At 47.7% G+C, this 22460-nt stretch overlaps 1 protein-coding gene across 1 annotated transcript in view; it reads left to right on the top strand.

Annotated features, from left to right (window-relative positions):
- Positions 1-22460, top strand: part of LOC311233799 (mitochondrial ornithine transporter 1-like) — a 52212-nt gene that overhangs the window by 10948 nt on the left and 18804 nt on the right. Inside the window, exon 2 of the mRNA XM_084320821.1 lies at positions 7735-7839. Within this exon, the coding sequence (XP_084176947.1) occupies positions 7785-7839 (55 nt within the window). The 5' untranslated portion in view covers positions 7735-7784. The remainder of the gene's footprint in view (positions 1-7734; positions 7840-22460) is intronic.

Raw genomic sequence — 22460 nt, 5'->3', positions numbered from 1 at the left:
TGTGTGGACCTGATTTCATATGTGGGAAAGTGTTCATCATACTTAGATATCGTGTACTGTATGGCCAGAAGTTAAAGTACATCAAGCGGTAGTGGTTTAATGATACCATACTTATCAATACAGTCAGGGAATTGTACCCCTCAGTTACATATGGAATGTTGCAGTCCAGACGGCTGTACCTCATGTCACCTCGTCCTATACATGGCAATGGGCCTGAGATAACCAAGAGCTTACTTGACTCCAGAAGAGTGGTGATCGTCTGAAGTCTCTCTCCAGCTGCACAGACTGTTCAGCCCTGAGCCTTCATGTTGTTAGTCCCAATGTGGACCACCAGGCAAGGGCACGAAATTAACTTTTTGACTCACCGGCCAGTGGCGGGTAGATGGGAAGAATCTACCCGCCAAGCATATTTCTTACCTGCCAACTTTTTTTTGATTAAAAAAAAATATTATTATTTTATATAAAACAAATTTGTTTAATAAAATATATATATTATATAATCATACTTGTAGTTGTATTATCTGCAAGACATGACATCGCCACCTCGCTGTCTGCAAACAGCTCCACTGTCTGTGTGTATACTCGAGTGGCCTCCAGCTCCAGCAAGCATTCTCCGGCGCTGCAGCTGGCCCCTAAACTCTACATTCAGCATGAAAGGATTCTCCTGCGCTGCAGCTGGACCTATTCAGCAGCCCTTATGCGATGTAAGCCAGTGGCTCGAATACGCATGTTGTAGGACATTGATGTCAGGAGCTATCTGTAGCTACTGCTGGATGGCGTTGGGACAACGCCTCTGAACTATTTAGTTTACTGGGACATTTCGTAGTTACTAGTGAGCTAACGTGGGCTAACATGAGCTACCTAGCCAACGGAGGTATTATGCACTGGACACTTGCTGGAGCAGTTGTTGATGTCGGGAGCTATCAGTAGCTAGCCGGCTGGATAACGTTACACAATGCCTCATGTATTAAACTAAAAGTGAATAGTTGACTGGGTCATTTTGTAACAGTAGCTAACATTAGCTCACGGAGGTCCCTCTGACTAGACTAACGTCACGGTGACTGTCCGAGGCAGCATACAGAAACAGGTGCGGGAGGGGTAGGAGCAGCAGTGCGCGGTGCGCTGCATGTCTGTGCTGAGACAGCGAGTGAGAACTGTGCTAAGAATTGGATCATGATTAGGCCTGCCGCGATAAGCAATAAATCGATTAATTGCCGCGATAATTAAAATTAATGCAATGATTTTGACGGGCGCGATTAATTGCTATTTGCGCATTTGTTTTAATGAGGCGGAACCAGTGCCCCTTGTCAGTCACTGTCCGTGTTGGGAGGCGGGCCGCTGGCTTTACTACAGAGCACAGCACAGGAGCTCCGTGGGGCAACGCCACATAGCTTAACTACATTTCTCAATAGTGTTGCTCCTTTTAACCAAGTAGCGTTATTTATAGTGTAACGTTAGCTGTTACATGCATCATTGTTTACAATGAACGGGTGGGGCTAGTCAAAGGACTGGACACGGGGACAAGTTAAACATGAATTATTTTATTATAACAGGTAATCGAGTTGCGCTCCCGTGCCTACGCACCACAGCTATTCTATTATATACTGCTTTGACGCTTCCTCCTCATCGTTGATTGCCTGTAGTAGCTGCATCTGATTGATTGAATTGAATTGATTGAAAACTTTATTAACAGATTGCAGAATGGGTACAGTACAGTACAGCTCAATACATACAATTGTTAAGGGGATGCAGACCAGAGAAAGACTTTCGTCTTGTTTACATCAGGGTCCCCCATTTTCAATTCATCGTAACATATATGACATACATGACATACAGATAGACAGTACTGCTACATCTATACATTTATGACATACCAGATTTGCAACTACAGTACTGTTTGTGATACAAAAAGAGTAAAATAAAAAAAAAAACGTATATACATTTGACGTAGAAACTGTACATTGGATTGGGTGGGTGGGGGGGGACTATACATTGGAGGTGGTTGGGTGGGGGTGGGGGGGGGGGGGTTGGGTAGGAGTGTGGGGGGGGGGGGGGGGGTGGGTAGGAGTGGGGGGGGGGTTGGGTTGGAGCGGTTGGTGGGGGACACTGTACAACTGTACAAACAAAACTGTACATTGGATTATTGACAAGACCATACTTGGTAATTTACTGTACATTGGAGGGGGTTGTGTTCGGACATTTATAGGGGCCAGTTTCGAGTTGCAGTCTCCCTTAGGTGTTTTTTGAGTGTTTTTGAAAGTGGGTAGTGATTCACATTCCTTTACAGCTTTGGGTAGGTAGGGCGTTCCACATTGATGTGGCATAATTGCGAAACGTGTTTAGTCCCTTGTTTGAGCCGAATCTGGGTTTAACATGATTTGTGGAGCTCCCTCTGGTGTTGTGATCGTGGTATTCACTGACCTTTGGGAAGTATTTTGTCATGTACATGGGTACCTTGGTCGTGGTCATTCTCTCACTCACACACACACACACACACACACACACACACACACACACACACACACACACACACACACACACACACACACACACACACACACACACACACACACACACACACACACACACACAATTATTTTGTTACAAAAACTTAATTTCCTGCATTCTGGTGCAGGAATTTTTGAATTTTTACCCTTTAAATGCCAGTGTTTGTGATGGGCATCACAAATTATTGTAAAAAAGAAAAGAAAACACATATTCAATACATTTTTGAATGTTTACCCTTTAAATGCCAGTTTGTGTGATGGCATCACAAATTATTGTTAAAAAAACACACAAAAAGTAAAATATTTACAATATATCAAATGCAAAGTAAATTTTTCTGGGGGGGATTATTACAGGCTAGGCATGTGTCAATGATTAGCAGCAACACACATATTTTGATGGATTTTTTGTAATGTCAGATTTAACACCAACTCTTTTCAGAAAAGTGGGAGTATTTCATTTTTTATCTGACATTACAAGAAATCTAAAAATAAATGGTTATGATCAGGGCTGAAGTTGAATTAAAGATTTATGACTGTTTAGACTGCATTACTCTCTGTCACAGTGATCTCCTGGTTGTTCCCCACTTAGATTATCTAACTATCGCGCTGCCGCAACCAGAAACACTGGCCTGGCCTGCTTCTAAGTTCAGTGACCTGACTGCAAAAAAAAAAAAAAAAAAAAAATGTTTACCACAGTTTGAGAACCACTGGTGTAGTGTATCTTGTAGACCAGGCCCATTGCAAGTTGCTGTACTCTGTCGTCTACTCTAAGCCATCCTAGGTTGTCAAAGTGGGCAGGGGTGAGGTGGGTTCTAGGAGTAAGGTCAAGCAGTAGTCTGACCAGTTTGTTTTGAGATGTTTGTAATTTTGTTTTTAGCGCCTTTGAGGTGCTTTGGTACCATGAGGTGCAAGCATAGTCGTAGTACCCTTGAATGAGTGCTCCTGCTTGAGTCTTCAGGGTATTCTTGTTTACCAGTGAGGAGATCCGGTACAAGAATCGAGTTCGTTGGTTGACTTTTTTTTATTACATTGGATGCCATTTTGTCACAGGAAAGATTTGCCTCTAGGATGGAACCCAGGTAGGTAATATCTTCTTTCCTTGTGACAATATTGTCACCCACTGTAACTGAGAAGCCGTCGGTCTTGCTGAGTTTGTTATTTGAACCGAAGAGAATGGACTCTGTTTTGCCCATGTGTAATGATAGTTTGTTATCAGCGAGCCACATCTAACGTTAGTAGCTAACGTTAAAACTAACCTAAAGTTAGTTGTTCACCAACAATCTCAACATTTGTTTTATCATTAGCTCAAAAACACAGAACTGGACGAGACAAGTTGTCGGCTCATAGGTTCTGCTAGGATAATCACAACAATACTTCTGGTCCGGTCGGTGGGCTTCAGAATAAAAGTCTAAAACACCGGAAAATACGGAGCGGTGGGCTTCAAAATAAAAGTTTTGGGAAATAAATTTCTCCAAAAAAAATTCTCTAACCGGTCGCAATAATATCGCTTATCGCGATATTTTCGGGGGCAATTAATCGCCCAGCAAAATGTGTTATCGTGGCAGGCCTAATCATGATTTTCGGTTTTCACATGACTATTATTGCCCGCCACACGGCGGGCAGACCTCTCAGTGGGAGGCGCCAAACGTAAAAACTGCCCGCCGATGGCGGGTGGCGGGCTTTAATTTCGCCCCCTGCCACCAGGCACTCAGCAGATGGCGGCAGGCTTGGGAGCCAGTTCTGAATGTCCTCCACTCTAGCGCCCGAGAGGCACCTGGTCACACAGCCCTTCACAGACACCCGGCACACGATGGAGTCACCAACGATGATGGTGTCGTACTAGGTAGGCAGGAGCAGCAGGAGGGTGGACCACGCCAGCCTCCGCAGCAGCAGGAGGGTGGACCACGCCAGCAGGAGCAGCAGGAGGGTGGACCACGCCAGCCTCCGCAGCAGGAGAGTGGACCACGCCAGCCTCCGCAGCAGGAGGGTGGACCACGCCAGCAGGAGCAGCAGGAGGGTGGACCACGCCAGCCTCCGCAGCAGGAGGGTGGACCACGCCAGCAGGAGCAGCAGGAGGGTGGACCACGCCAGCAGGAGCAGCAGGAGGGTGGACCACGCCAGCAGGAGCAACAGGGGGGTGGACCACGCCAGCAGGAGCAACAGGGGGGTGGACCACGCCAGCAGGAGCAGCAGGAGCAACAGGAGGGTGGACCATGCCAGCAGGAGCAACAGGGGGGTGGACCACGCCAGCAGGAGCAGCAGTAGCAACAGGTGCACTCAGTCTGAGGACCTCCGACCAGGCAGAGTTGTTCACTCTCTAGATGGGTGCAGTTTATGCATACAAGGGAGGCGGATGGCGGTGGGGACGACATGGTGATAGCTGGCAGAAGGCGAGCCAAGCTGTCGTGGCAAGCTAGTCTAATTAAAAGATGCTAACGTTAGCATTAAAGATCAAGACGGCGACAACAATCTTGTCGCGTGGGCTAGCCTGCTAACTAGTTAGCGGCTTAGCTGGCTAGAAACATCCACATCCTCAATAACGGGTTTCGCTACAAGATATCGCTACACGATATTGGCTTGGTTTATTGGTTTACCTTACTTATACGCTTAAGATTCCCAGAGTTTGCACTGAATTAGAAAAATATGCTTTTACCTTCTGTGCCCCTGACACGTGGAATGTTTTGCAATGCATTTTACAACTCATACTTTAGTATCCATTTAGCTTAAATCTATCGACTGTATTGTATTTATTATGTGCTGTACTTCTCGACGTCATTGTAAATGAGAGCTTGCTCTCAATGATGTTTAGAGATTAAATAAAGATTTAATTAATTAATTTAGTGTACACTTTTTTTATAACCTACCTTAAAAATGGAACACACAGGAGAACAACGTATGTACTGTAGGCTATTGCTGTAAACGTTACTGTAACAGGATGTGATGGTCTTAATGACCATTTCAACCAGTCAATGCAGCATGTAGGATATACAGTAGGCTGACCTTGTGAGCATGGCCTATGGCAGTGGTTCCAAAACATTTTGTTTATGCGGACCACTAGATTGTTATCAAGAACTTTCCTGGACCACCTTGTATGCAAAGTAAAAATTTAAGTACAAATGTTATCATTGTTGATTTCCATAGATTCTGTTGTACATGCCTCGCTCACATTATGTTCCTGTTCTTTTCTCTTGAGAGAACCTGACGCTAGCCATGCATGCTAACAATGCAGCGTGTTGTAGGCTAAATATAGGCTGACAACTGGTGCTTGTTGTGAGCATGGCCTATGGCACAGATTTCAATGTGAGATGGTATTAGTTGGAGCCTCTCTTTTGAACGTGCATAATGTACCAAAATCAAAGTATGGGTCTGGCCAAGAGGCCGGTCGGTTTGTTGAATTTTAGTTTGTACTTTTTCTTTACCACACATTTGGAAATTCTCAGCTATAGAAAAAATAACCTACAGCTTATTCAGCCTTTGATCATGTACTCTGGATCTCCCTCTCTCTGGATCTCCCAGTCTCTGGATCTCCCTCTCTCTGGATCTCACTGGATCTCCCGTCTCTGGATCTCCTGTCCAGTGGTGCGTTATTGAAATCATCTGGGGTGACACGCACCACGTGCACGCGCGCTCCCGGCGCGTGCGCGCGCTCACGCGAATGCGCATTTAATGTCCCCTCGCTTGGGCACAGACTAAAGACAGTGCCTAATTGCCTCTACGAATGGAATGTAACACGTCTTCACAACAAGGTTAGGTGTGAATGTGTCTGAGAACGTATTTAACACACCTGACGACCGGAGCTATTGATATGCAAATAGCGAGTGAGGTCCCACACCGTGCTACCCCGTCCATTGAACAACGCATGCCTGCTCCTGTCTCTGGATCTCACTGTCTCTGGATCTCCCCTTCTCTGGATCTCTGTCTCTGGATCTCCCCGTCTCTGGATCTCCCCGTCCCTGGATCTCCCTGTATCTGGATCTCCCCTTCTCTGGATCTCCCTGTATCTGGATCTCTCTGGATCTCTCTCTCTGGATCTCCCCGTCTCTGGTTCTCTCTGGATCTCCCCGTATCTGGATCTCTCTCTGGATCTCCCATTTTCTGGATCTCCCCTTTTCTGGATCTCTCTGTCTCTGGATCTCCCCATCTCTGGATCTCCCCGTCTCTGGATCTCCGCGTATCTGGATCTCCCCGTCTCTGGTTCTCTCTGGATCTCCCCGTATCTGGATCTCTCTCTGGATCTCCCCTTCTCTGGATCTACCCGTCTCTGGATCTCACTGTCTCGTCTGGATCTCTCTCTCTCTCTCTCTCTCTCTCTGGATCTCCCCTTCTCTGGATCTCTGTCTCTGTCTCCCTGTGTCTGGATCTCTCTGGATCTCACTGTCTCTGGATCTCCCCGTCTCTGGATCTCCCTGTCTGACTCCACTGATTCTGCTGTTTACTAGAGATGCTCTTTTCTTCTTCCATCAGTCCTCTTCTATCATCAGCAAATTATATTTAAGAAAAGGAAATTACTGGAAATTATAAACTAGATCCTTATTCACCTCTCTGTTCAAACTATGCATTTCATCCGTATGCAGAGTATTGTATAGTGCTTCCTCTGTACATCAAGCCATGGAAAATCTACAGTATGCTGCTCTCAGATCAGACGGGTGTTGACAGTAGCCTAACGCGTCACGCAGGCTAGCTCTCCACTGGGTCTGAAAGCGGGACAATGAGAAATTAACAAATACAGTAGCTTGCCATCGAAAATGGTAAAAGAGGAAAAAGATGATTTTTTGCCCCTAAAAGCAGCAGTAATGCAACACTTGTGCATGCACGCTATAATTCCAACTTTAATATAAAAGCCCCATGACTGCACACTGATGGACTGTTGCCTTGGTAACACACAGATAAACGGAGAAATAAAAATTGTCCTGTACTTCAATGTAATCACAGCATTGTGACATGAGAGAGAAAAAACATCACCAGCGTAACGAGACGCAATCACATCACATTGACTTTATTGACAACCATTTTCGCAGACAACCTATCTGTTTATTTATCAATGCAGCACTTTCAAACCCAATGGAGATCTAACTTGCGTCCATTGATCCGTGGGCCTGCTGTGTCAGGCTAGTATTGACACATGTTGCCTCCCACTGACATATTTATACATTCTTCTGGTCATTTGTCATACTCGTTTTGTTTTTCAAACTTGCTTTGATGTTTAATTTTTTTTTCCAAACTACAGGTAGCTGATTCAGGAAGAAAGTAAAGCCTTTTTTCTGCTGCTCAGACATCATGGCCCCACATCCTGCGGTCCAGGCCGTCATTGACCTTTCTGCTGGAGCCATAGGTAACTACCGTGCTCTGTCCCAAGCTCACATGACATCATCAAACAAACACTATGAACATTTTACACAATCCTGGTCTGGGGTGCATTTGTTAAATCTGAGTAACTTGTCTGCAACATACTGATATATTATTCCCCTCTATGCAGTTTATTTCAAGAATAATTTCATGCATACATAAGATCATGGATATGAAAATATATACAAAAAAATGGCAAGAGAGAGCAACAGTGGGTATACTGAATACAGAATTTCCATGCAGCTTGTGGTAAGAGTGTTGGCGAAAGTTAACGGCCTAACCTATCTTAGGACGAATGAATGGAAGCCGATATGGACCAGCTAGCCTAGCTGTTGGCCAAAAACACCTCCATGAGTTTTAAGTTACCCGCTTCCATTCATTTGTGCTAAGCTAGGCTAGCTTGCAGACAGATAGCTTTCTACTGAACGCACAAAGAGATTGGTATTTGTGTTCTTTTCTGACTCTGGAGTGAGTGCATTTCCCACAAGATAAGATGATCCTTTATTAATCCCCTTGGGAAAATGCAGGTGTCAAAGCAGCATGGGGGGGGGGATACAGAGATTCACAATCCTATACAGTCCAGTATCTATATACACTATAGATGCAATATAAGATATAAATACAAATACAATATAAAAAGTAAAAAAAACAAGATAGTTCAGTGCACAGGGCTATGAGTCTCGAGTTCTCACGTCCAGAGTTTTGACAATGATAGTTCTCCTGACCGCAGAGCCGGCCGCCCGAGCCCTTGTATTTGTAGAGCCTGATTGTGCTGCTTTACTCCCGCAGCTGGGGTGAAGGGATGAACAGGATGCCACTCAGTTGCAAAAAGCTTTTAATTCTTCCTCCAACAGGTTACAAACCTTGAAACAAGACACACATTCAATCAATAACTACCACAATACTACTATCATTCTTAAAACAAATCGCTTACACACATCCACTCACCAGCTCTCAATCGTCTCCCTTCGCTGCTGTCAAATTCCCTGCAAATTCCTGTTTACTAGTTTCACTGACACCACGTGACGTATCTCGACCAATTACAGCCCACTCCTCGCTACGTCCCTGGATCACATGTGAAATGACTACATCTCCATTCACAACTTTAACCAAGCATACAGTGCCTCCATACATCCGAAAATGAAAACATAATTATAATCATAGCTCAACTACCATTAATCAACATTCACATAAACGCACAGCATAAAAAACAACACAAAACATTACTTATTTACACACACAGACTAAAGTGCACCTAAACTCCACCACCACAATAGAAAGCTGCACACCTCCCACTTGGTATCCTGGACTTTAGACCCAAGGAGACCACAACAAATAACCGCTCTCCTTTGGCGGTGGAATCTTCGGATCAACCTTCTCATGGGGTGCTGTTATTGCTCTTCTACAGGTAAGAGCACCACGAGTCTTCGGACGTCTCTGCTGAGGACAATAGAGAGTATGATCGCTGCTGATCTTCTCCGGACGCTTGCCCGAGGCCACTGGACAGCTGGGGCACGTTCTCACTTTGACATCACGGACGACCCCATTCACGTCAGGGGCCACCTCCACAACCCGGCCCAGTCTGAACTGACCCCTTAGCGCGTTCTGATCGGCAAGCCAAACAAGATCTCCGACTGCCACATTGCGAGCCTTACTATGCCACTTAGGCCTGATAAACAAGCCTGGTCCAGCAAGCTGGCTCCACCGCTGCCAGAACTTGTTTACTTCAGTCTGGACTGCTCTCAATCTCACAAATGGGTAGCCCTGGAACTCGTAGCTCCGTGAGTCCCCTGTGGGTCCAGCCCTCCCCAGTAGCAGGGTGTTGGGGGTGATCACCTCTACCGCGTCATCTTGGACCTGGAGTCTGGCGCCGATCGGTCTCTCATTCGATAAGTTGGCTGCCATGTAGAGCATAGTTTGGAACTCTAGTCCTGTGAGGTCCCCGCCACCCCCCACATTACTCGGCGCTTGCTTGAGAATGCGGACTGCTGCTTCCGCCGCACCATTCCTGTGAGGTGAGTCGGCTGGGTGGAACACCCAGATCCACTCGGTTCCTTGTCTGGCAGCCTTTCCCCTTACTTCATCCTTGTCGAGACTTTCTAGGAAAACGTAGAGTTCCTTCAGTGCAGGCCGAGCTCCAACAAAGTTTGTGCCCCGGTCTGACCAGATTTTCTTCGGGTGTCCTCTGAGTGCTGTGAATCTCTGGTAAGTGACCATGAAGCTCTCTGTGGACAGTCCCTCCACCATATTGGCGTGCATAGCTCTAGAAGCCATACAAGAGAACACCACACCCCAGACTTTCATCCTAGACCTCTTCTTTACCACATCCCTGACCATGTATGGGCCAAACAGATCCAGAGTTGTAAACTCAAATGGGGCAGCCGGCTCAGTCCGCTCAGAGGGAAGGTCAGCCATAACCTGCTGGCACATCTTTGCTCTGGTCTTCCGGCAGGAGACGCAACAGTCCCCAACCTTCCTTGCAACCCGCTGAGCCTGAACCACCCAAGCCTTCCTCCTCATCCGCAACATAGTACCAGCGACTCCCTCATGGTTGGCTTCATGAGACTCTCGCGCCACGAGGGTGCTGACCCAAGCTCTATAGGGAACCAGAGGCACTCCTGACTCCCCCGCTGCCCGGGCCCTTCCAAAGCACACCAGAAGCCCTGACACCTCCTCCCTGACTACCACGAGCCTGTTCAGTGTTGACTCAGGGAATGCTACCCCTTTTTGAGCTGCCAAACAAAGTTCTCGGAAAGCGGCCCCAAGCTCCCATGCGTCGAGGACAGGCTTGCCCTCTTTCTCTTTTGAGTGCTTGGCCTCCCACTCTGCTCTCTCTATGGCTCTTCCTCGGATTAGCCACTTGTTCACCGCTCGGCGGACCCAGCTGATCACTCCACAGAGCTTGGTCAAGCTGCTGAACTTCTCAGGTTTGACGAGATTGACGATGGCTGCCCCCCAGAGCTTTTCCTCGCTTCCGGACTCGCTAGAGGGCTCTTTTTCTCCTTTCTTAGAGAGCCCGGGAGCATTGTCCGCCTTGCTCGGAGATTTCTCGGACGAACTTGACGCCTTTCTCAGCTGGGCTCGAGTAAGAACCGCTGTGAACGCCCTCCTCTGGAGCCTACACACAGCCTCTCTGGTGTTAGCCGCTACCTCTGCCGCGGACTTCATGGGCCACTCTTCCACAGGCCTTATTAGAAACTCGGGTCCCTTTTGCCACTTGGAACCTTCATCCAGGTCTTCCGGGGGACATCCTCGAGTGACGAGGTCAGCGACATTCAGATCCCCTGGGATCCACCACCAGTCGGCTACTGGCCCTGCCTTCTGAATCTCCCCAACCCTGTTCGCAAAGAACGTCTGATACCCGTAACTCTCCCTCTGAATTTCTCCCAGTATAGTTTGGCTGTCTACAAAGTGAAACCACTTCTCTACCTCCAGACGGCCTTGCCTCTCCCAGAACCCTTTCAATCTGGCTGCAAAGACTGCACCACAGATCTCTGCTTTGATTACATCGCCCTTCTGGTCAAGGGGTGTCAGCTTGGCCTTCGACTCGACGAGACGAGTGTCCACCCCTGCTGATGTCTCCCACCTCAGATACAGGACAGCTCCGAAAGCATCATCACTTCCATCAGAAAATGTCACACCCCACGGCCTCCCTCTCCATCCGGGAGGAGTGAGGCTTCTCTCAAAGCCAACTTGACGAAGTCGACTGTACTCCTCAAAGAGCTTGATAGCTTCTGTTCGGAGGTCTGCTGGAAGAGGATGGTCCCACGTGTCTTTCTTCGAGCCCCCTCCCCCAGCCACCTGGAAAGCTCTCCTCACCAGAATGGCCCCTTTCTCTTTGACCGGGGTAGCAAGCCCGATAGGGTCATAGAGCCCTGCCACCTGACTCAGGAGCTCCCTTCTGGTCAGAGGATCTGGCGTCTGCTCTCTGACCTCCCCCTCAAGAAGGTCGACCCCTGTCCTCATCTTCTGCTTTCTTTTGGAGAAATTTATCGAGACCCAGGAAGAGCCTGTCACTATCAACATAGTAGCCAACGCCGAGGGCCTTGTTGTCTTCCTGTCCTAGCTGGTTGGGCAACACCAGGGTTTGGAGCGCCATATTCGCAGTCTCAATAGATTGCTTGGGCTGACTTCTTTCACGCCTCCCACTTTGACCGGACCGAACCCATGGCTTGAGAGAAAAGCCTCCAGCGGTGAGGATCTCTTCCACTCCTCTCGTGATCTTGTCCAGCTTCCCTCGGTCATTGTGGGATGTGAGGATATCGTCCACATAGCTGTCCTCCTCAAGGACCCTCCTCTCCTCATCCATGTGAGAGAACTTGGGAAGCCTCGCCGTTTCCCTCATAGCCAGCTGTGCTATGCACCCAGCTGGCCTGTCTCCGATGTTGACCCGAGTGATGGCGAAATCTTTGATCTCTTCCTCTGGTGAGTCCCTCCAGAGGAACCGATGAAGATGGACCTCTCTTTCATTTAACCACACAGAATTATACATCTTTCTAATATCTCCTATGGCCGCATGCTCTCCTGTCCTGAACCTGAGCAGGACCGCCCGGATGGGATTTAGAACATCCGGACCCTTCAGCAGAATGCTGTTCATACTCGTCCCTTTGAACTCCTGGCTGCTGTTCCAGACAAGGCGCACTGGCGTAGTGACAGAATGTGGGTTTGGTGCGATTAGATGACTCACGTACCAAACAGGCCCTCTCCAACTGCTGATCATGTTCTTCTCCAACTCGATGGCTGCTCCTCTTTCCACCATCTCATGAACTTGTGCTGTATACGCCGTTCTCCATAATGGGTCCTTCATGAGGCGCTTTTCGGTCCTCAGGAACGTCGCTTCCACCACCTTCCTGTTGTATGGAAGCGAAACAGGATCTTCTGTCCAGGGGTATCCTGCATCCCAGTGAGGTGAGTTGCTATGGTTGTCAGTGGTCACATAGGACAGACCTTCTTTGATCTTTTCTAGTTCCCTTTCTTCTACTAGAGTCATCTCCTTTCCCCCTGGCTGGCAAGTCCCGCACCGACATCCCCCGCACTTTGGCTCGCAGGCGGCTCCGATGCTATCCCACCTCCACCATTCAAGAACTTCTTTGCTGGTCGTGGCTGTGTTTCTGACCTCACTTTCTTGCTCCGGGCCCTGAGCCCCTTTTCTGGTGTTTACCAGCTCACAGGAGATCTCCTCCACCTTGACTGCCTTTGTTCTCATAGAGCGTGCAAAATGAGTCCTTGAGTTGTGAATTGACATCTCCATCTCCTCAAACAGATCAGGGTGCGCTCCCCCCACAGTCTTCCCTAGAGGGCCGTCCCACAGCACCAGGTCTCCCACTCTTTTCATCCGCTGTGGAGCAAGCCGACCCTCCCGGTGGCTGATCAAGAGCTCGATCTTCTCTGGCCGGACCAGCTCCTCTGTCTTGACCTCTCGGAAGAACTTTTGAAGCTGCTTTGGGCTAACGACCTTGCCTGCTCGGGCGATTTCATCCAGGCCATAACAGACTATCTGGTGGGGACTCCACATGTCCTCTGAAATGCGCATCCTGACCTTGAGCAGGTACCTTTCAGTCTCGACTCTCACCTTCATTCCTCCGACCCCATGCACGACCAACGTTATTTTCTCCCCTCTCAGTCTGAGTCTTTCGGCAGCTTGGTGGGTTATGTAGTTAGTGTCGGACGCGAGGTCTACCAGGGTCCCAATAGTTTGCCCTCCGTTTGTCGTGACCTCCATGATCATCATAAGCACAGGATTCTCCCTCAGGCCAATCTCTTCAAGGAGACTACCACTCCAAGTGTTTGTACTCATTGACACTGTTGTTTGGTTGGTGAATGCCTTTATAATCTGGTCTGCTGCTTCGGGGGAGATATTAGCAAGCGCCCTCTGTTGTTCATCTGAGAGCGTTCCCGCGTTTGCGCCACTTGTTTCCACCCTTTGCCTTCCCCTTTTCCTCTCATCTCCTCTCTGCCCCCCTTCCGCAGAGCACATGAGGTAGTGGTGGTCGGAGGTCTCTCCCTTTTGGCAGCACTTTTTCCTGCAGAGGAACCTGTCGCTGCATTCTCCATCCTCCTGATGGGATGCCAAACATCTCTGGCAGGCTTCATTCTTTTCGACAATGTCTCTCTGTTATGTACTAGAGGCCTGGTCACTCCTGTTTCACCAGGGCAGGCAGGTGAGGGCTGCCAATTAGCCAATTAGTGCTGATTGGTTACCTGCTGGGGAGCTTCAAAGGCAGACCCAGAAACACACATGCACGGTCTGTGCCTAGTGAAAGAGCTGTCAGGTTCTTACAGTCCTTGTCCGTTGGGTTACCAGTACATTAGTTTATAGTTATATTAGTAGTTCCTTGGTTTAGTAGCATTTTTGAGTTAGAGCACAGGGTTTTGGTGTTGATTACACATAGGTTGCGTACCCATGAGCCAGGGTCGTAACAATTGGGCGCTCATCCGGGATCTTTTACCCCTAGAACTTTGTTTGGTGATTTTTTTTTGTGTTGCACGGGGTGTCATCATATTATGGTTTGGGTGGTGTTCGTTACACATGGTGTAACGTGGGGGCTGAGCCATTTTCATCAAACAGGTGAGTATGCCGTATTTGTTTGTAATTTGATGTGACTACTTATGCTGTTAAAATATATAGTTTAGTAGGCACCACATGTAGATAGGGACATTATTTTCTGGTTGTGGGTTAGCGTCCGGTGCACCACGTACTCCTGGGGCGGTCAATGAAATGATTGTATATGATCTTTGACTGGTAGCAGGTGTGGTTGAAGAAAGTTAGGTCTACAGGGCATTAGTTTAAGGGTAGGTAGGTTAGGGCGGCCAGGAAACACAGGTAGTGTGGTAGGGCTTGATTTAGTGTTTCTTAGGGTAGACATGTGGTAGGCCGGGGTTTTCTGCAGTTTAGACGTAGAAGCATATGTGGTCACATCAGGTTAGAAGGCGCACCTGTTTGGAAAATTTTGTTGGATTTATTTTGTTTGTTTAAGTGTTTGGTGAGCATACCTGGTAGCACCTAACACCCTGCGTGTATGACACGTCTATTTAGGGTGGGTGTGTTTTTAAAAAAAAAAATTTTGGTTGTTTGTGCAACCTGGAAAGGTGCGCTCCGTAGAGCTCACATTTCCACCGTGTTCCATTCTGGTTGTTATTGTTGGCAATTAGCATTATTCATGGTTCTTCAGTGGTTCTTCGTTGTTCTTCAGTGGTTCGTTAGTGGTTCTTCGTGTCTGTGAGGTTGGGTGTGTAGCTTGGGGTGTCTAGTTCAGTGACAATGGCTTCCATCAGGGACTTTGTTGATCGCCCGTCTCATGACTTATTAGACAAATTTTCCAAAGAACAACTGCTCGAGCTTGCTGTGCACTACAAGGTCGAGCTTACTCCCAGTGAGAAACGTTTGAAACCATCTGCCTTGGGTGCTTTGCGGGTTTTGCTCATTAGGGAACAGGTGCTTGAGGAGAGGGTGGAGGAGCCTCCATCGTCTGGCGCGTCTCCGCTATTACCTGGTGTAGAGGGTGAGTGGAGGATTAGGGAGTTGGAGTTTAAGGAAAGGCAGCTAGAGCGAGAGCGTGAGGAGAGGAGAGAGGAGCGTGAGCTTAAGGAGAGAGAGAGTAAAGAGGAGCGTGAGCTTAAGGAGAGAGAGAGGAAAGAGGAGCATGAGCGTGAGTTTAAGGAGAAACAACTGTTGCTGGAGCACGAGCGTGCACAGAAGGAGCTTGAATATAAGTATGCTGCCTTGCAGGCGGGTGCTCTGCATCCAGAGTCACGTTCCGGGTTTGATGTAGGCAGGAATATTAGGATGGTGCCACCATTTTTTGAGAAAGACGTGGAAAGATATTTTCCCCTTTTCGAAAGGGTGGCAACCACATTGAAGTGGCCTGATACCGCCTGGACACTGCTGCTACAATGTGTTTTGGTTGGTAGGGCACAAGAAGCCTACACTGCTCTGTCCCTTGAACAAAGCGCTGATTATGAACTTGTTAAAGCTTCCATATTGAGGGCTTATGAGTTGGTCCCCGAGGCCTATCGTCAGCGTTTTAGAGGTTATCGTAGGCAGGAGGGGCAGTCTTATGTTGAATTTGGAAAAGAGAAGGAGAACCTGTTTGACCGGTGGTGCACCTCGCAAAAAGCAGAGTCAAGGGAGCAGCTCAGACAGTTGGTTCTCCTAGAGGAATTTAAGAGGTGTGTTCCTGATAACGTTTCCACACATCTAAATGAGCATAAGGTATCAAAGATAGCCGACGCTGCTGTCTTGGCTGATGAGTTTGTGTTAACACACAAGTCTGTCTTTGTAGAGGAGGGCCATGTGGAGTCCAGGGGTAGTAGGCGTCCTTCTCAGGGGAGCCGGTTCCCGGCACCCGTGTCTGCTGGTCGGTTTACTTCGACTCCTAGGCAAGGTGGCTCTGCTAGTGCATTCCCAGAGGGGGTTATCTGTTTTTACTGTAAGGAGCCTGGTCATATCGTTGCTGGATGCCCTGTGCTTAAGCAGAAAAATTTAAAAACTGTGGCTCTGGTAGAAATCATAGACGGGACACCTATGCCGACATTAGAGGGTGGGGTGCGAAGTATCAAAGGTGCAGACAGGGAGCTAGAGGGCTCCTCAACATTTAGGATGGAGGGATTTGTTTCACTGGTTGGTGAATTAGGATCAAGGCAGGCTATTACAATATGGAGAGATACAGGAGCTTTCCAGTCTCTCATTCTGGATGGGATTTTGCCATTTTCGGAAGATTCTTCATTGCATTCCGGTGCCATTGTTCAGGGCTTTGGAGGAGGCTTTGTGAATACTCCTTTGCATGAGGTCTCGCTAAACTCTCCCTTAGTATCAGGCAATGTTGTCGTAGGAGTGTGTTCTCACATTCCCATAAAGGGGGTGTCCTTCATTCTAGGGAACGATTTGGCCGGTGGCAAAGTGCTGGCTACTCCAGTTGTAATTCCCGTCCCTGTAGTTTCTGAGGTTCCTGATGAGCTCGCACAGAAGCATCCAGGAGTGTTTCCTGTGTGTGCGGTAACACGTGCAATGTCAAAGGTCAAATGTGACACCCATGAGGTTGTTAACTTAGATGGTGATATGACACTTAGTGACACGTTCTTTGTTGAGTTGAAAAGTGGCCCTGATGAGGGTTTTGGTAAGGTGATACCGTCTCATGAGCAGTTGGTACTAGAGCAAAACAAGGATGTCTCCTTGTCGTCCCTCTTTGAAGAGGCGGTTTTAGAGGATGAAATGGTAGATACGTCTCAAGGATACTTTGTTAGCAATGACGTGCTCATGAGAAAGTGGACACCACCTAACCTGTCCAGTCTGGATGACTGGGGCAGTGTGTTTCAGATTGTTGTTCCAGCCGTGTATCGTCCTGATATACTGCATCTAGCACATGATCATGATCTTGCTGGTCACATGGGGGTCAGGAAGACTTATGACCGTGTGCTGAGACATTTTTGTTGGCCTGGTTTGAAGTCAGATGTGGCACAATATTGTCGCTCGTGCCATGTGTGTCAGGTGGTTGGTAAACCAAACCAGAAGATCCCTCAGGCTCCTCTGCAGCCTATCCCTGCCGTTGGGGAACCTTTTGAGCGGATCCTCATTGACTGTGTTGGTCCCCTCCCTCGAACTAAGACAGGGAACCAGTACCTTTTGACTATTATGTGTGCAGCGACCCGTTTTCCTGAAGCCATTCCTTTACGCAAAATCACAGCCCCAGCTATATCCAAAGCTCTGGTTAGGTTTTCATTCTTTTCGACAATGTCTCTCTTCTCAGCCAGACTGAGCGCTTTGAACTTTTTACAGAAGAAAATCCTGCCTCCGTGTTTCTCATCCCCACACACGCTGCATTCTTCTCCAGCCGCATCCTTTCCTGTGGCCCTTGTGAACGCCTTCCACTCTGGCTTGCTTGGCTTCTCGAATACCTCCGAGGGTCTTAGCTGCACCAATGCCTCAAGGACTATGTGATGTACGTGGGTTGGTCATTATCATTATTACTGTATTTGGAAGACCATGTGAACATCAGATTAGTATCATGAGTATGGGTTATGTTATTCCTGGTTGTGTGATGTGTCATCTTCTAATTCTGTTTCTTTTCTCTTTTCCCAGATACCTCTCATCCTCCTGATTGAGCTGATTGCACCTGCTTGGTTACACCTGTGGGCAGTCAGTTGGATGAGTGGATATAACCTGGAAGATGGCACACACACGGGGCGCCTCATTCTGTCAATTGCTAGCGACTAGAGAGGAGTGAGGTTGCCATGGTTAACCACGGTTGTGTTTATATATATATATTGTTGACCTATGTGCCACTTCTCTAGCTGGGTGAGTGTTATCTTGTTGGCCTCTGTGCCTGTTCTGAGTGTGGACTGATATTTCACTGCCCTTTGTGCTGTTGTGTCATTCAAGTAGAGCTGTATATATATATATATTGGTAGGCTGTATGCCATTGTCACCTTATTTACATGTCTTGTTTGTTCTCCATTACCTTTTTCCCTTTGGGTGTGCGTGGGTTGAAATCCCCACCGATGACATCCCCTTTTCCCTTTGGGAAAAGGGCCGTGGGTTGAAACCCCCACCATACAATAAAACCTATTTACCATTTGAAAACGTCTTTGCTTACTATCTGCCTACCCGGGACTGTTTGAGAAGCATTTTTCTACTGAGGGGGTTGTTTTTTGCTCATGTAACACCTGCCCAGATTACTAGCTTGTATGGTCAATAGACCTCTGTACATGACAGACTACTTCTTCATTTTTTAGAAATTTTAGGAGAGCGTCAAAGTGGCCTTCAGGAGTGACATTGTTCACAGGTGCAGCTTTAAAGGTGAGCCAGCTCCTCAGCTCACATTCAGGCAGCTTGCTCTCAATAGATTTGATAACAAGTGGATTCTTTATAGCATCAATGCTCCCTAAGTCTGTCAGGTCAGTAAGGGCCTTCTCAACAGCTTGGATGAGCTCTATTGTTTTCCTCGGCTGGTTACCTTTTGCCACCGGCAACTTCTCCAACTCTTCAATTATTTGAATAGCGATGGTGGTCTTATTCCCGAACCGGTTTTCAAGGACCCTAAACATATTATGAGCTGTGTCGTAGCTTGAGAGCCTAACGCCATTGACGACTCCCTCCTCCACACTGTCTAGGAGCTGGAATTTCTTCACTTCGGCTGACTCAGATGGATCTCCCTGTCACTGGAGGTTTTCCCAGTCTCTTCGCCAACGGTGAAAGTCTCGCATGCAACCGTTGAATTTTGGTAGTTTTATTGGCTGGAGCCGAACTCTTGGTGAGGCTGATGCTTGTGAGCCTCCTGCTCCCAGGCTCGCCAGGCTAGCACTCTGTGCTTCCTCCCATGCTTTCCGCTGCCCCTTGGCCAGCTCGGCACGCTCTTCTGCGGCGGCCTCTGCCATTTCCAACTGAATCCCAGCTGCCTTTTCTCTGGCCTCTGCGGCCCTCTCCTCAGACCCAGCGCTAACTTCGGCTGCCTTAAGCCTGGTCTCGGCGGCTCTTCTTTCAGCCTCAGCGGCTCCCTTTTCAGCTTCTGCGATGTCAGAGGTGGCCTTTTGCCTGATTTCAATGGCTCTATCAGCCTGCTCTTTCTGGACCCTGCCGAAATCAACTACCCACCTTTGCCAGAGGTCAATTCTCTTGTCCTCCAGCACTTGCAGCTTCTTACTAACCTCGCACGCAGCGCCTTCAGGGATCCACCCTTCCCAGACAGCTAGCAGACTTTCTGCCTTGGTGATGAGAGATTCCAAGAGTGTGACTTGTTCTTTACCATTTTCGTAGGTGATTGTTTCCAGGTTAACTTCTCCCGCACCTTCATAGCTTCTTTCTGCCCGTCCAATGGCTGCTTTTAGCTCGGTCTCTGCATATTTTGACCAAAGGTTGGAATGGATTGCCTGCTTCACCTCTTTTAATGTTGTATCACACTCTATGGTTACCCTCTCCAAGTCTGCTTTGGCTTTATCATCCACAGCCTCCATGTCGCCTGCTTCATCAATCAGACAGGCCTCACAAACATAATAAGCTGCATGAAGCCTTTCTGCGTCCTCAGAAAGGGATTTCCACTCACTTTTCAATTCCTCTCGCAGCATAGTTGGCGCCATTCGCAAAATGCTGTTGGCCTTTCTTGTGAAAGCTGCCTTCACTTTGGCCCTCTCTTTCTTTAATTGATCCATTTTTATTTATTTATTATTTATTTGACCATAAAATAAATAATTGTAATAATAAATAATAACCTAATAAATAATAACCTAATAAATAATAACCTAATAAATAATAACCTAATTGAGCGTACCCGTAACTCCTTATCTACCTTGTGTCTTCCGCCCTCTCTAGCTGCCTAAACTAGCTCAGAAGCTTCTTCCCTAACTATCCTAGCCTAACTAGTCTTTAGCGGCGTTACCAGGCTCACCAGAGGTCCCCCCAGGGATACTGCCCAAAAATGGAAAACAATACAAATAAACAAAGTGGAGTAGGTTTCACCTTCTCCCGCCGGCTTGCCACCCGGGTACACTCAAACTAAGCTAAAGGTCTTGACATTAGAGGGCTACTAAATCATCTATACCTAAATAATATAATTGGCACCATCACAGGGCTAGTAATGAGCTATAGCTTTTATCTTTAGCTGGCTTCATGTTTGTCCACGTTAGTGTTGGTATGCTATTTGATAGCTAATTTCAGTAGCTTGGCATTACTCCTGATCGCATTTGAAGTTAGCACTGACATCTGTCAAACACCGTTTTCATTCATTCACTCATTCAGCTGCGTTAGCTTCCTTAGCTGTGTTAGCTGCTTGTATTTAGCATTTGAACCAGGTGAACGTTCCTGCTCGCTGACCCGTATGGCCTGATGCGCGAGTTATTTCATTTACAACGACACAGGAGTACCTCATATCCCTCGGTTGTTTTGTCCTTATCTGACGGCGCGTTCAGCCACTCTTCTGCCGCTGCCCGTGGTTTGTAACTGTGCTGCTTTACTCCCGCAGCTGGGGTGAAGGGATGAACAGGATGCCACTCAGTTGCAAAAAGCTTTTAATTCTTCCAACAGGTTACAAACCTTGAAACAAGACACACATTCAATCAATAACTACCACAATACTACTATCATTCTTAAAACAAATCGTTTACACACATCCACTCACCAGCTCTCAATCGTCTCCCTTCGCTGCTGTCAAATTCCCTGCAACTTCCTGTTTACTAGTTTCACTGACACCACGTGACTTATCTCGACCAATTACAGCCCACTCCTCGCTACGTCCCTGGATCACATGTGAAATGACTACATCTCCATTCACAACTTTAACCAAGCATACAGTGCCTCCATACATCCGAAAATGAAAACATAATTATAATCATAGCTCAACTACCACTAATCAACATTCACATAAACGCACAGCATAAAAAACAACACAAAACATTACTTATTTACACACACAGACTAAAGTGCACCTAAACTCCACCACCACAATAGAAAGCTGCACACTGATGGCTGCCGGTATAAAGGACCGGCCCAGGCGGTTTGTGGTGTGTCGGAAGGGGATGAGTCTTTGGCTGAACGTGCTCTTCATTCTGGCTAGCTCCTCTTAGAGGGGGTGGGAGGGGTTCTCTAGGATGGATTCTAGCTTTTTCCTCATCCTCCTCAGCCACCACCTCCAGATTATCCAGCTCACCACCCACTACTGAGCTAGCCTTCTTCACCAGCTTGTTCAGTTTGCTGGAGTCCCTCAAGCTGATTTTGCCCCCCCCCCCCCCCCCCCCCCCCAGCACACAGCAGCAAAAAAGAGGACGCTGGCTACAACCAACTGGTAGAAAGATATCAGCAGTATGTTGCACACGTCGAATGGCCTGAGTCTCCTCAGGAAGAACAGCCTGCTCTGTCCCTTCCTGTAGAGGGCCCCAGTGTTGTCCGACCAGTCCAGTTTTTTGTTCAGGTGAACTCCAAGGAACTTGTAGGACTCCACCATCTCTACCTCCTCCCCTCCGAGGATTATGGGAGAAGGGGGACCCTTCCTGCCTTTCCAATAGTCCACCACCAGCTCCTTTGTCTTGCTGACGTTGAGTTGGAGGTGGTTACTGTCGGACCACCCTACGAAGCTCTCCACCAGAGCCCTGTACTCAGCCGTATCATCATCCACGATGTAGCTGACATTGGAGGACTCATCTGAGAACTTCTGCTGGTAGCACGTTCTTGGGGTCCTACTAATCACCACAAAGTACCAGAAAATACCCGAAAGTACCCCAAAATACCCCAAAGTACCCTAAAATACCCTAAAATAACCCAAAATACCCTAAAATACCCCAAAGTATCCTAAAATACCACAAAGTACCCCAAAGTATCCTAAAATACCACAAAGTACCCCAAAATACCCTAAAATACCCCAAAGTATACCCAAAAGTACCCCGAAGTACCTTAAAATACCCCAAAGTACCTTGAAATATCCCAAAGTACCCTAAAATACCAAAAAGTACCCCATAATACCCAAAAGTACCTTAAAATATCCCAAAGTACCCCAAAGTATACCCCAAAATACCCCCGTGGGTGTGATGGTAGAGAGAGAGAGCAGCTGGAGGAGTGGGTGTGATGGTAGAGAGAGAGAGCAGCTGGAGGAGTGGGTGTGATGGTAGAGTTATAGCAGCTGG

Source organism: Notolepis coatsorum, assembly GCF_963971535.1.
Source record: "Notolepis coatsorum genome assembly, chromosome: 8".
Classification (NCBI taxonomy): Eukaryota; Metazoa; Chordata; class Actinopteri; order Aulopiformes; family Paralepididae; genus Notolepis; species Notolepis coatsorum.
Note: the sequence above shows the minus strand (reverse complement) of the source record. Positions and strands in the feature narration are given on the sequence as shown.